At 36.4% G+C, this 14,914-nt stretch overlaps 1 protein-coding gene across 14 annotated transcripts in view; it reads left to right on the top strand.

Moving 5' to 3' along the window:
* The window catches only part of Shaker (potassium voltage-gated channel protein Shaker), a 77,314-nt gene extending 74,146 nt beyond the window's left edge, over positions 1–3,168 (top strand). For 10 of the 14 annotated variants that reach the window (XM_070672009.1, XM_070672008.1, XM_070672007.1 and 7 more), the window contains 3 exons: positions 1,938–2,128; positions 2,393–2,560; positions 2,657–3,168. In XM_070672009.1, coding sequence (XP_070528110.1) covers positions 1,938–2,128; positions 2,393–2,553 — 352 coding nt within the window. In that variant the 3' untranslated portion in view covers positions 2,554–2,560; positions 2,657–3,168. Of the gene's footprint in view, positions 1–1,937; positions 2,129–2,392; positions 2,561–2,656 lie in introns of those variants that run through there. The other 4 variants (XM_070672020.1, XM_070672018.1, XR_011547245.1 and 1 more) reach the window with 3 other exon arrangements.
* Positions 3,169–14,914: the final 11,746 nt, after the last annotated feature.

The following is a 14,914-nucleotide window of genomic DNA, read 5'->3' as shown; positions in this document are numbered from 1 at the left end:
CGTTCGAAAGTAACGTCGATATCTACTCATATACTTGGCGCAAAAACTTTAGTGAGTTCGTACAAGTCATAAGTTTAAGGAAATTGAAAGTATCCACTTTATTTAACAAATAAAGTATTAAAAGGAATTCCTATTCCTGGGGGCTAACGAAAAATGAAGTTTCAACCAATTTATCTCGCCGTTAAGAATTTTAACATCAGGCGGCAGTTGGAGAGTGCTATTTTAATCGGAATATTAAGCAACCGAGTTATCTGTTTTTTTTTTTTTTCCTTTTTTTTTTTTTTTTATTCTTCGGTGGCTACGAGTTGATATTCTCCGCTTGAGGAAAATTTCCCGTTTTACGGCTTGGAGAAGGCCTCTCGAGCGATTGCCTCCCGTAAATCAATAAGCCTCCTCGGACACTTCGAAACCGCCCCGGAGCGGAGCGAAAGAAAAAATCATGCTGAGATTCAGAGCTGCTATACTACGTTGCGCTCTCGCGTATCGATCGATGCACGCCCGCGAAATGCGCGCGGCCGCGAGGTGTCCAGGCAGCCGCGGCTATTCCACTTCCGATGACCTCCACAGCGCGGTTTGATGAACTCGCACTATAAATGGCCGATATTGTTTGCAAGACTATGACACTTGCCCTTTGCGTCGACAGACCGCCGTAACGTTGAGTATTAGCGATTAATAAATGGTAGATTTTATTTCGTCGTTAATAGATTTATCTCGCGGGGAAATTGAGTTTTCCCGATAAAGGACGGAATAATGGATAATAATGAAGTAAAAAGTGCACAAAGGGATTTTTTTTTTTTTCCCCTCACATCGTCGCTGTGATTCTTAGAAAAATGTCAAGACACGTAACGACTGACCTATGATATTTTTTTCTACTTTATTAGAAGTAATTTGATGACGTAAATAATGCCGTGATCGATTGTGCGCAGAAGTGAATACTGTTTGTCCACCGAGAGCGTGGAACGATATTAATTCGCATGCGTGACGCATGACACCGTTCGTCAATATGAGAATTTTTGGGCTAGCGAGTACGTCGCTCGAATTGTTTTCGAAGTTCTCGGGCTATTTTTATTCGGCGGCAATAACGGCGCCGTAATATCACGGTGCCTTTTCGGCGAAGCGGCGAGTAATTGTTACGGCACATTTCGCGTATGTCAGCATAAAAGAAGACGGGCACTCGATCGTTTTATTCTACTTTCGAAGCGCGAAGTATCGATGCACTCGGTCAAGTGCCCGTTTTCACTCACCGTGCATCATCGGTATATCGAATCGTTCTCGGCCTTAACCGCAACGAAGTGCAATCAAATGCAGCCCAATCTAAATTGGCCGGCCAGAGTCGACATGTAAATTCTAATGGAGCAAAATGGAATCGCGATTGTCTCCCTGTAGGGCGACAACGACCGTATTCTTTTTCGAAAGGAGATACCTGTAATGCATTAGGAAGAAACCACCTTGGCGAATATCCTCACGTTAGTTTTCTAGTCCAGCCTAGGCTGCTCGCTTATACTAGACGCCTCATGCTACTTTTATATACGATCGAAAGCGTATGGAGTTAATCGTACGAGGTTGGCAGAATGCGAAGCTCAAGTCGTCAAAATGCTACGTGCCGAAGGAGATAATCTCTTCGGCATGGTCTTTGCCGGGAGATGAAATGCGCTCGAGCGAATAGCCTAAGTATAATAGACGCAATTGGTATGCAGTATATTTCACGGCATACGTCTTCTTCACTTAACATTCCGCCAACGCACGCAGATTGTCATGTAACTATAGTACCGCATAATTAGCGCCACACTAGACACGGCAAACTCACACAATGATAGAAACACCACACCTAGCACCAAGCCAAGAATTTTGCGAATCATGAATCCCAAAGTCGCGTTATAATGTGCCGCCTCGCAGGCTTGGTATTTGATGCGGCATTTCTCGCTATTCTGTTGCAGGCCCGTGGGAGTTTGGGGAAAAATTGTGGGCTCGTTATGCGCGATCGCCGGTGTCCTGACGATTGCCCTACCCGTTCCCGTAATCGTCTCCAACTTCAACTACTTCTATCATCGTGAGACTGACCAGGAGGAGATGCAATCGCAAAATTTCAATCACGTGACTAGCTGTCCGTATCTTCCTGGCACCTTAGGTACGTCGTGATAAGCCTTAAGATATTTTAACGCGATAAAAGAATTTTTATCTCCGAGTTATGCGTTTAGAAAGCCGATTTTTTATTATAGAAAAATTAAATTTAATTTCTAACGAGAGAAAGAGAGAGAGAGAGCAAGTTTAAGTATCGTATAATTTTTTACTTTATATATATTTTTTTTATTTATATATTATTTTATATATTTTTATATATTTTATATATATTTTAATATATTTGATTAAAATGTGGACGCGTATCTTTCAGGCTTGAAGAAGATCTCGATGTCGGAATCCTCGTCGGATATAATGGAGTTAGAAGAAGGCACCTTATTTACTCATCCGGAGATTACGAAGAAGTCAAATTGCAACCCTCGCCACAATAACAATATCAATCCAGCCTGCATGAGCATCGAGACTGACGTCTGACTACTAGGTGCGTGTTGCAAATTCAATAATATTCGCGTAAAGGCCGATATCGCCGTCGAAATTACGAGCGGTATTCTCATTTCCCGTCTTGGGTCGATTGTAGTGAAGGAGACGGTGGCAACGTGGTGGCCGTTAATGAGCCAGTTGTCAAAGAGCAACTGCATCTCCCTGCGGTGCCTGACGTAGGCCTCCTTCACCCGTCATCATAGTCATAAGCGGCTGGCACCACTTGCCAGCCTGTCCAGGTCCATCATTGCGAGGGGTGTCTCGGATCGGAAAACGCGCGAGGGATCGCCGTGATCTTTCGGGAAGCCTGATCCGACTGCTCTTTCCACCTGAGACGTCGCGTGAAATGGACGGAGATGTGGGGTGGGTTCAGGGGTGCGGAGAACGAGAGATGAATCTATAACCCGTTTTCGAGGCATCGTCACCTACCCCGCCGTCTTCTCAACGAGCTTGCACCCCGCGTAAGGACCCACGTGCGAACGAAGGGGACGGGATATTCCTCGACCGCGTGCGAGCGCGCACGCGTGCGGCCCAACCCCCGACACCACCGACTCCAGTGTTCAAAAAAAAAAAAAAAAAAAAAAAAAAAAAAAATAAAGATATAACAAATGATACTGAAGAAACATCACGGCGTTCTCGTATAAGCGCTGTCGAGTGTTCCCCCCCGTCCTTACGGGCTCCTCCGACTTTCCGAGTGCCACACCAGGTGAAACAGAGAAGGGGGAGCTAGTAGGTAGCGGACGCAACAAATGGGGATCGTACCAGATAATACTATTAATTATTATCGATATAAATTAATTGAGTACCGTACACGTAGGGCGAGGGTAAGTTAACAGCGTGTTTTACGATAAACCGTGAATGCGAGGACATTTAAAAAATGCTGCTTGCGAACGGGGCGAAAAAGAAAAACCGACAAGGAAGTTTGTAAAAGATACATCAAGAGTGAAGAGCTGAACGATGATAAGCGCAGAGACAAAGAGAAAGAGAAAAGCGAGAGGTGAAGGAGAAAAGAAGAAAGAGATGAAGTGTGTGTTACGGCATAAGTTACGTTTCTCTTTTTTTCTTTTTTTTTTTCTTTTTTTTTCCCTTTTTTTTTTTAAACGAAAGGCGTATATACCGAGTAAGCCGATTTTCGAATCAATTTACCATTACACGATACTTTACTCGATAATGAGTTTTGTCTTTTCGTCTTGTTACATTCGCACATATGCACATGTAACACGTTTCAATGCTGACAAAGCAACAATGTCGACGCTAATTGACGAAGTTCCATCATTTCTTAAAGAGAGAGAGTAATCGACTTCGGATTACTGATTATCGATAACCATAATCAGATATTTGCGGAAATGAAGACAAACCAATTTTTATGATACCCACGTGATTACAAAAATTACTCTAGCAATTTTGAATTGCACCCCCGCTGCTTAAGGTTCTTATCGTAAAATTATGTAGATTGCATTTTTCCAGATTGTCGATACTCGAATTATAATACAGTTTCGCGTTACATTTGCGTTTGAAGCTCTTATCGTACGTAAAAGTTATCTATTCGCTTATTCGAAGTTATCTCTTTACGCTTACACGTATACGTATATATTCGAAGTCGAGGGAAGCGAGAATTATCAGTATTAAGTGACGGGGGTGTATATATTAAATAGGGAATACCGAAGTATTATACAATAAATCGGTTACGAATATCAAGACAATGCGAGTAATTAACGATAAGGAACGTCCAAAAAAAAAAAACCAAAAAAAGAAAAAAAAAGAAGAAGCCGAAGATGTCTGCCGATGGCGCGCGAATTTTATGCCCAAATTAATAATTTCAATCTCAAGTATGCAATTTGATATTTTTGTCTTCGATGACAATTTCTCAAGAAAAAAAAAAGAAAAAAAAAATTGTGACGGCTGTTTGCAGAGGCAAGACAGTGATTATGACAATTAGCATGCAAAAGCTCGAAACATGTATGTTAATAATTCGTACACCCCGTTTTTCGTCTTTATTGAAGCTCAAAGATAAAAGGATCACTGTGTGAATTCTTAAATAATTTTTCGTTAAGCTATCGGGAGTATCTCTTTTTAACGACGAAGAGCAGACACTCGTAAAATGTTGAGGAAAAGCTTACGTAGCTCTTATAGTTTTCCTCTTTCTCTCTTAGAAATAAATTTTTTACGTGATCGGTATTCTTCATAAAAGTGGTTTCTAGCTTGTTTAAAAAAAAAAGAAAGAAAGAAAGAAAGAAAAGAAACGATGTCGGTCGTCACTTCGGCGACAGAAAAGGAAATAATTGCTTCAAGCTGCAAACTGAACAACAATTTGTGTCAAAAAAAAAAAAAACCAAAGAAAAAAAAATCGGAAGAGGAAGACATGTGATACCGAGATAAACTATTGTCCGGAGAACGAATTGGCACGCCAGTCGATCCTCGCACCCAATCGATCCTCCCGCAGAGTTTTTCAAATCTGTTCATATTTTCCCGTACGACGAAAGTACGTCGCAGAATTGCCAAGACTGCCATTTCACATCTCTCGATTTATACCGCGCGAAGAAGTTACCCTCAAGTACATTCTACGGAGTGAAATCGGCCTGGCCCGATCGATCCTCGATATACCGATGCGATCTAAATTTCAAAGCCGACTCATGGGACGTATCTTCGCTCGCATAGAGTTCAGAAACACAGGAAAGAAATTCGCAAAGTGAAAATGCAAAGTCATTGTTCCATTATCTTAAAGTTATGAATTTTCGATCGCCGTTTGACCAAAATAATTAAAGAAAGAAAGAAAAAAGAAAAAAGACAAAAAAAAAAGAAGAAAGAACGAAGCCGCTCACTAAACTTTTTCAGTATCCCGTTGCTAGAATATTAGTTATCATTTTTTTTATCTATAAAGTCACGAAAGATTGAACTTTGCTGATAACCGATTAAAATTTTCAGAACGAGTACTTTATTTAAATCTTTGTATTCAATTTGATACTGAAAGAGTTCTACTTTCGTTTAGAATAGGAAGAAGGCATGTAATTTAAGGCTGATACATAATGAAGAGTTCAAATAAAATATAGGAGCGAGAATTAAAAAAAAAAAAATAAAAAATTAGCCAATATTAACTAATAAAAAAGTAGTTTTCTTTATTCATAGCGGTATCGCGCGAGGGAAAAAAGAAAATAGTTGCTGTCAGACGACAAGATAAACGGGAATAATCTCTATATCATAATTGCCAGTCTTTCATAACGTGAGAATTAGCGAAATGCCGAGAAGCGGTATTTAATTAGAAAGTAATTACTGACAAGTCAAATATTATTAACATCCTCCGTTTTTTAGAGCGGAAGTAGTCTTGCACTGTAAACGGTGAGAAAAAAAAGTATAAGGATCGCGTCGATCACGGATATATATATATATAATATATATATATATCTCTCGATTCGTTACTTAATGCATCGTTAAGTGTTTGCCAACACTAATTTACATTTATTATTCTTACGGTTCATTCTGTATCAGCCGTTTTCCGACGAGCGAACAGTTGCGTGGAAAAAGACGGGGCGAGTGACCGAGAGAAAGAAAAAGAGAGAGAGAGAAAAAAAAAACAGGAAGAGGAAACAATTAATTCGATTTTATTAGGTAATTTTAGAAAAGTGGATTTAACAGACGACTGATCTCGTCCTTTAATAGACGCGACGATAATGAAATTTTAGTCCGCAGTACGATAGAGATTGCAAAAGAGATATAGACGAAGAATGGCATGCGTGCGTGCGTGGCTGCGTATGAGTGTTGTGTGTGTGTGTATGTGTCCGTATTTGTGCGAAAGAAAGAGACAGAGAGAGAGAGAAAGAGCGAGAGTGAAAGCGAGAAAAAGGGAGAGAACGAGAAAGAAAGAAAAAGGGTAAAATTATCGATACAATAATTACACGAAGATTTACGTTACACGCTTTCAATACGATACTCAAACCTTTCGCCTCGCTGATTTAGTCCGAGAAACGTCGTATAGAAATAATTAATAAAAAAAAATATATAAAAAAAAAAAACGTAAAATAAAATAATGACAAATTGTAAAAAGATTACACTACCAGTCTAGTTGAAGTCGAGGGAAAAAGAGACGGACGGGAAGAAAGCGAGATAAAGAAAATGCGCGAGAGCAAGAGACAAGAGAGTAAAAAAAACGTTTCATATAAACGATAAATTTATTACTACTACTATTATTCTTACTACTATCACTACTGCAACCACTACTACTATTATTACTACTACTGTTACTTATCACTACAATATTCTATTATTAACTAATTACTACTACTATTACAACTACTGCTGCTATTACTATCAAAGGAAAAATAAAAAAAAAAACATGCTACGATGAAGAATTTAGATGACAAGAAACTACTTCGTTAGGCAGCCAGTAGCCATTAGAGTACACGAAGATAGCCATTAAGTGGCGAGATACTACATCATCGTTGTTGCTGCGTCGGGATTATCAATAATATTCGTATCAAAATTTTAAGTAGGCTCGATCAAGCCAATGCGATTGTACATAGTCGATTGAACGAATACGAAAAATTGTCAGATAGAGAAAATATTATAAAAGTGTCAGATGCGTTGTTACACCGTTCGATTTCCATCGGCAGACTTTCGTCGCCAAAAAAATTAACACGAAAGGGTGGAGCTTTAACGACAATTTCGAAGATTACTAAATTTCTCATGCAGTTTCATTAATTAACAGTTTAAATAATTGTTACATAAACTTTAACGGTTTATTTTGCTTGACCAAGTTAATTGAAAAATTCAACTAAAATACAAGACAAAATTTAATTTGAAAATTCATTACAGCAGAGTTATTTATCCGTCAGAAATTACACCGAGATATCGTTGTGCTTTACTTTGAGTCAATTAATAATGACTTCGCAATTATTTTTCTTATCTGAAAATCTAAAAGTGTCGCGTTAAAGCGAGAGCCCGAAAATCCATCGAACTTCCATTACGCCGTATGTATTTTTAATTATTGCGATTAAAGAAGGAAGAAGACGGTAACCAAGATATTGCGGCAGCGTAACTTTCGACATTCAATTCATGCACCGAGAACATGAAAAATGGCTTTGAGGTTTTAGAAAACGACACAGAATGCGTGAACGAAAGTAGTCGCCCTTTTATAAAATTAAATCACCTACATTCTGTCCCGGAGGAAGAGGGAAAGGAACACCTTTTCTCGCGGATCCTTTTCACAGTTCCACAAGAATTAATGAAACAACTGTTGATTACTAAAGCGTCTCCTCCACCAGTGATCTAAGAACGAGACGGAAAAAGAAAACTAGGACAAAGTGTGCGAATGAATGTGCAAGCGCGAGGAGAGAACGACGGTGAGCGTGCATGAGAACGAATGCGAGAGAGAAAGAGTGAGAAAAAAATGAGAGAGAGAGAGAGAGAGAGAAAAAAAAGAGAATTATTAGTGATGAATTATGCGAGCCGAAGATGCATTCCGAGACAACTAGGGTAAAAATAAGAAAATAAAAGAAAAAGAAAAGAATTAGTATCTTGCTACGAAGCTAGAATTATATTCCGCTGTCGCTATAGAATGAGATAATTCGTCGCTATTAATTAATTAACCGCGAGAAGGTGATGCGATGAGGAGATTATCGGCGGCACCCGTCGAGTTCTCGAGTAACCAAAAGAATAACTAATAGTAATAATAGTAATAATAAAGTAACGCATATGGTAATCAGGCTGGGCAGGATACTACGAATATTACTATTCCATGAAGATAAAGCAAATAAATTAAAAAGCAGGTCAGAGTGCCGGAACCACTCTCGAGCATCCCCCCGTCCTTTTTGGCCCTTTCTGGATTACCACGGTTGATCCTTCCTACCTCGGTCTTGCATAATCGACATTATCGAATTAAAATAGCAATAAGCTGCTAAAACTAATCGTGTAAAATCACATAAAAATGATAACGAAATGCAGATCGTATTGCGAACACGCACGTGACATCAACCGCGTAAAAGGTAGGATCAATCGTAATGAATCCTCGCGCATTTAAAAAAAAAAAAAAAAAGGATAAGAGTTTTATGGCGTGAAAGGATGCTCGTACGCCGCCCGTGTAAAAAGCGAACGGAAAAGGACATATTATGAGAAGTTGATAAAGATGAGAAGTAAAAAAAAAAAAAAGCAAGTGCGAGCGCTCGTAGATCGAGACGGTCGCTTTCAAGTGATATATTTAGGTATTACGTGGGTTGAACATATTGTGCGAAAACGCTAAAATTAATATAGTGTAAGAACTAAGGCGAACGTTTGTTATCGCTCGGATAACGGTTTTTCGACGATTAATTTACGCCGCGACGAGTATTAAGTGTAAATGCATGTAGATATATCATATACAGGGTGAATCGTGAAGCGCGGAAATCAGTAGCAAAATTATATTCTTCGATGAACGTACGCGCGGTATTTATTAATTTTATTAAGTCGCTTACAAAGTCTTGTGCCGTTTTACTTTTAGCGTAGCTTTTATAATTCCGAATCGTTGAATATCGCTGTTCTGTTCGAAATTAACTCTGAAATATTTTTAAACGGAGGATAATTTTACGCAGATTTTCGTATCAGTTCAATTGAATAAAAAAATTAAGTCGTTTTTCAAATTCATCGTGGAATAAGTGCCTGCTACCGGCTCTCAAATTTAACGAAATACCCTATATATCATGTACATGTGTGATATAAATATATATAAATATATATAAGTATATATATATCTATGTATATGTATGCACACATACATATTAAGATATGTATATGTAACAGATGCCAGGAGAGAAAACACGGGGCAGATAAATCGCAGGGAAAAAAGAGAACGTGTCACGCTAGATACTTTGCGAAAAAGAGAGAAGTATTCCGTTTGCAAAGAGTAGAAAGTACTAATGTTATTATGTATACATATACATACGCAACATATACATGCATACACACAGCTGCATACCCGAAACACGGGAATGACCTGCGAAACAAGCTATTCCGTAGGCTAAATCTAATGGGAAAAAGAAAAAAAATTAATAAAAATAAAATAAAATAAACCAAAAAGCATATGAAGAATTTGTAACGCGAAGGCTGCGCGTGATAGCGGCCACCCCTGCCATTCTAGATGATCAGAATCCGTTTTGTGAATTAGTTAAATTAATTAATTATTAATCAAGAACTCGTTTATATAGTGTTGAGCACTGTTTTAAGTGCTTTTCATTTTTTGGCTGTGTGAAGCTTATACTAATGTAATTTAACGAGGAAACGACAGATGTTTATCGTATCCACTTCATGCAATCATTTTCAAAATTATTCCGGTAACCAGAAAAAAGATAAATGAAAATTACACGAGAAATTAGAATAATTCAGAGAGGAGGGAAGAAAGAGAGAGAAAGAGAGAGAGAGAGAGAAAAAGAGAGTATGTGTGTGCGTGTTGTTCGGTTGTTTGTGTGTTTGACAAAGAGAGATTTATGATGTACTCAGATCGCTATCACAAAATGGAAGAGGTGAAAAAGGAGGCATGAAAGAACCCAAAAATCGGCAGCAAACATTCATGAGAGAGTTATCGATGAACTAATTATTAAGTAAAACTAAGTAATAATTAAAAATAGTAATAACGAGTAATAAAAAAAAAAACTATTGAAAATATATTAATAATAATTAATAAGTGTGTGTGTGTCATGAACGCGCGCCACGTTTCCTTCGCGATACGTTTAATGTATATTATTACAAATGATTCCGTATCTCCGTTTGTACGCATTTTAACAAAGAGAGAAAGAGCGCGAGGGAGGAACATTGAAGAGTAATAAGCGAATTACTACAGAATATATTTAGTGGTGTATGAATATACCATAAAAAAAAAGGATACACTACATACTCTTAACGGTACTAGCTCACAAATATCCTGCCGAGTTGCCCCGAGTTACGCTAAGAACCACCTGGCACGTTTTCACAAACAAGAGATTTATTAAGTTTATAAGCGCTAAGAAAAGTTAAGTCCATCGCCTTATTCAGAATTAAATAAAAACTATGAATAAACGAAAGAAAAAGGAAGAAAAATAAAGAAGAAGCAAAGATACTAGAGAGACGTTGTGAGAAAGAAAAACGAGAAAAATTGAAGTAAAAAAATATGGAGGAATGTAAAAAAAAAAGAAAAAAAAATTATAGAAGAGCTGGACATGAAGTGAGAAAAGACAGCATATGTAACACATAAAATCTATTTTTCGCTTGCGTCACACATAACACAGATACACAAATACATAGACACACATACATACACACAATGATCCTATGAAATAATTATTATGATTAAAAAGAAAAAAAAAAAATACAAAGAAGAACTGCTAATTTTTCTAACAAGCCCGCGGATGCCGTCGGGAAACGACTGATGTCCTACGTTTTCCTGCGGCAGTGTTTTGTAAAGCCACTATTTCTATATCACGCAACGAGTTGCTGCGTTCAATTAAATAAAAGAGGAGGAAAGGAAAAAAAATTCAGCATAATTATTTGCCGATTTCAGCGAAGCTGCGCAATTATAATAAAAAGGAGATGTAAAATGGCTGCAGTGAACGAGACTCGATAATGAATATACACATAAGAAGAAATCTAATGCAAAATTAATTTTAGAAACTGTTGAATAATTCGATGAGTCTTTTAAAGTCTACCAAAGAAGTTCGAATAAGTCTTTTAATTTGCAAATTTTTTTTTTATTAACAGAAATTAATGCCTGGCGGTTTACATTTTTAATATTTCTAATTATAAATTTTTATTTTGTTCTTATGCTCGCTATATTTGTTATCGCGTCTCGTATCTTTTGCAGTAGATTGAGAACTGACGGATGAATTACCGTTAGCTGGGTACCAAGGCACTCAGGGCAACGATTAATATCGATCTTATTTATACGACGATCTAAGCTATTTTTGTTGTACGTTTCTTACACTAAAAGAAATATTTATTAAACGCTATGAAATTTTATCGCAATATCCAATGCATCCGTAGCTACTAAATAAAGTAAAAAAATAAAAAAATAAATAAAAAATAAAAAATAAAAAGCTCTCCTCATAATTAATAATTAACTCTTCGAAAATAATCGCGCAGTTCATAACAGATAAAGCTTCATACTTCGTATTATTATGCCACGCTCGAAACTATCATAATTTAGCAATAGACAATTTGTACGGAAATATTTTCTATGTTCTTTTTCTTTTTTTTTTTTTTTTTTCTTTTAATCTTCTATGTCATTTCAAACATGTAATGTGATTCTTTCGCGTTTTATATAAAAGTGCACAAAATAATTGAAAAACAAGCTAACGATATGAAATTATGTCTATTCGCGCAAATTAGGATTGCCGTCACGTTAGCGATTTTATTGATGATAGATTACGTAAGTCTACAAAATGAAAGGATGAAAAAGCAAAGAGTTCGCAGGAACTGAAAGAGATCAACTTTTACAAAAAGCCATGCGTCGAAAGAAATGACACGTGCTCATTGAATATCATGACAAGCATATCTAATAATACCAACACCAAGAACTACTTGTGAGAAAATGTATATGACATTTTTTTAGTTGGTTAAAAACAGGTCGGGAAAGGGAATTAAAGAAAGAATTAAAGAAAAATCTTGAGCGAGAAAAAATAAAAATAATAATTTCTTTTCTGTAAAAAAAAAAGAAAAAAAAAAGAGAAAGAAAAGAAAAGAAATTACGTTTGTTATAAATTGATACACGGGTGTATTGTTACGACGTCACAGTTATGTTCATTAAATCATGAAAACGAGATGAGGGTGATTATGTACAGTTTTTGGGAATAAGTGCGATGAGAATCGGTTTATCGATCAAGATCCATATATTAGAATGAAACGATCCTTATTCACTAGCTGTATTAAGGAAAGCCATGTAGTCTTTATATAGTCCGTTTGTTAATGTTTCAGATACTTTATTAAATGTTGATATAATGCTATGTACTGTAACATTCCTTATTTGTGCCGGAACCTGTTTAAAATTTTTAACCCTTTATGAATCTTAAATCGTTTTATACTACACGCGATTTAGATATCGATTAACTTATTTGTTATACAAGAGATTAAAGTTACGTATTCAAATTTTTATTTTATTATTAATTTATACATGGGACGGGGCAGATTATAATTTTTAAGATTTATTACGAGCTATAAAAATTTAGATCGCTGCAAACTAATTTATTAAAGTGTAATTTATTAAAAAAAAAAAAAAAAAATTATTATCTTATAAAGGGTTAAAAATTAAGCACTCCACCTGTGTTAGCCAATTAATTGGTCAACTGTTCATTAGCCATTATTAGGATGTATATTACATACTGGGTAATTCGAATGTGCTCGCGAGAACTTTGAAAATTTGATTAGGCGATTCGAAGGTTCTAACAAGCTAAACGTAGTCTTGCGTGAATAAAGCCGAGGACACATTGCTATTATGTCACGAACGAGACATGACGTGAGATAAAACGCGACGTGCGTTGATGACTTAACATTGTTATCACGTTGTTACGCGACGGTGTCTCGCTTACGAAGATCGGAGTTAGTTCTTCGGTTCAGAATTAATTATCGAGGTCAGTGGCTCGAGCAACTCCTCCAGTGTGTCCCCGGTTTAAGTCTACGTGCATTTTAATTAATCGAATAATTCTCTTCTCGCTTCGAACAATTTAAAATGCATGCGAAAGACCTGGTACAGGTAGTTATAATACTCCAAAGTATTCTCGTAAATCAAATTACTGTGATTTGCGGAAAAACGAAGGAGGGAGGGAAAAGGAATAAATGTGAGAGGCAAGTTCTGAAAGCATGGAGCGAGAGATTACCATAACGTTGTGCAAAATTTCGTACCGTTTCTTTTTTTTTTTTTCTTTTTTTCTTTTCCCCCCTAATTGTTTTCTATGTGACGTAAGAAAAGTTATTCCTTCCGCAATTAGACAGTAATGTCACTTTGAATTTTTTTTACAGTTTATTAATTTAATATCAGTCGCTATTACTTTCGCTATTAACACCACGAAATAAATAAAGAAAAGAATATTCGGTTTTATTAATTTTGAAGCATTCTTCGCTGCCAATTAATTATTAATTATTAGAGATAGTCCGATTCTAAGCGATCGCTGATACAAAATCAATTAAGCTGGAAGTTTCTCAATAGCATGCAAGATAAAAGTAAAACCGATTTCACATAAGTCAGAAATTAACATTTCGTAATTTACTTTTCACGCAAACATATACTTGTATGTAAATGTTGGCGTAAACGAATGTATTTTTGCTAATTTTTACTTAATTCCCACAAAAAAAATTAGGATTTAAACTGTGAATTTTTTTGGAAGTCTCTAATTCTTTAAAATTATAGAATACAATTCAATATATAACCTTGCTATAATTACGGCATGATTGCGATTAAACTGCAATTTAATTGTGATGCGATTTGAATTACAATTTGTGTGAGATCGGTGTAGAAAAATAAAAAAAAATTTATGCGGTACCATTTGCTAATAGCTACAAATATTTAATGGATTGCAAACGATTCTGAACCCACGTAGGAACGGCAACCTAATAGTGGTATTTTTTAAATATCGATTTTTCTTTTCTTAAAAACGGCAGATAAGTCGTATTAGAAAAATGACACCATGTCGAAAAGCGCTAAAATCTACATCCGTGCATTTTTACTGCTACTTGCAACAACAATGATTTAGAAATTTAATTGACAGTAAATATACTTTAATTTCCAGAAATGGTAATATCGGAAATTAAAAAAATATCGATGCGTAACTAGCAAAGTTAACATTTGCTATTCTAAGTCCATTTGTACATGCCACGAAAACAAAAAAAAAAAAAAAAAAAAACGCTCATTAATAATTTATAACGTTTTATAAATAAATTGGCATATCAGAGAAAAAAAAAGAACGCGTAGGTGTATGATTCCTGGGTGTGTCTGTGCGCGCGCGTGTGTATGCGTGCGTGTGTGAGCACATGTGGTCGACACCTTCCCTCCAAACACAAGAAAAATGTTAAGTACATGCGAGTGAGCAAGAGAAAAAGAAAATGCATGCGAGAGGAACTTAAAGTTTGTTGTTCTCACTTCTTCATCGAATGAACGCTCTGCTGGTTTGGAGCGTAGTCATATCGTTAGTGTATAAGTCTGTATGTGACGATGTTAATTATTGTAATATAAATGAGCGAAGAGAAAAACGGTGCAAGAGAGAAAATTAAGTATTATAGGAAGTCATTATTATCACGGAAGGATCAACGTAAGAAGATCAAACGGAGAAGAAGAGACGTGATATTATTTGTCTGGTGTTACTGGGCACGCTTATAAAAGGAATAGTTTTTATAAGCTATGAGAGAGACTCTGTTTCCTACCTCCCAA

Source organism: Cardiocondyla obscurior, linkage group LG24 (assembly GCF_019399895.1).
Source record: "Cardiocondyla obscurior isolate alpha-2009 linkage group LG24, Cobs3.1, whole genome shotgun sequence".
Classification (NCBI taxonomy): Eukaryota; Metazoa; Arthropoda; class Insecta; order Hymenoptera; family Formicidae; genus Cardiocondyla; species Cardiocondyla obscurior.
This window is presented reverse-complemented; position numbering and strand designations above follow the sequence as displayed.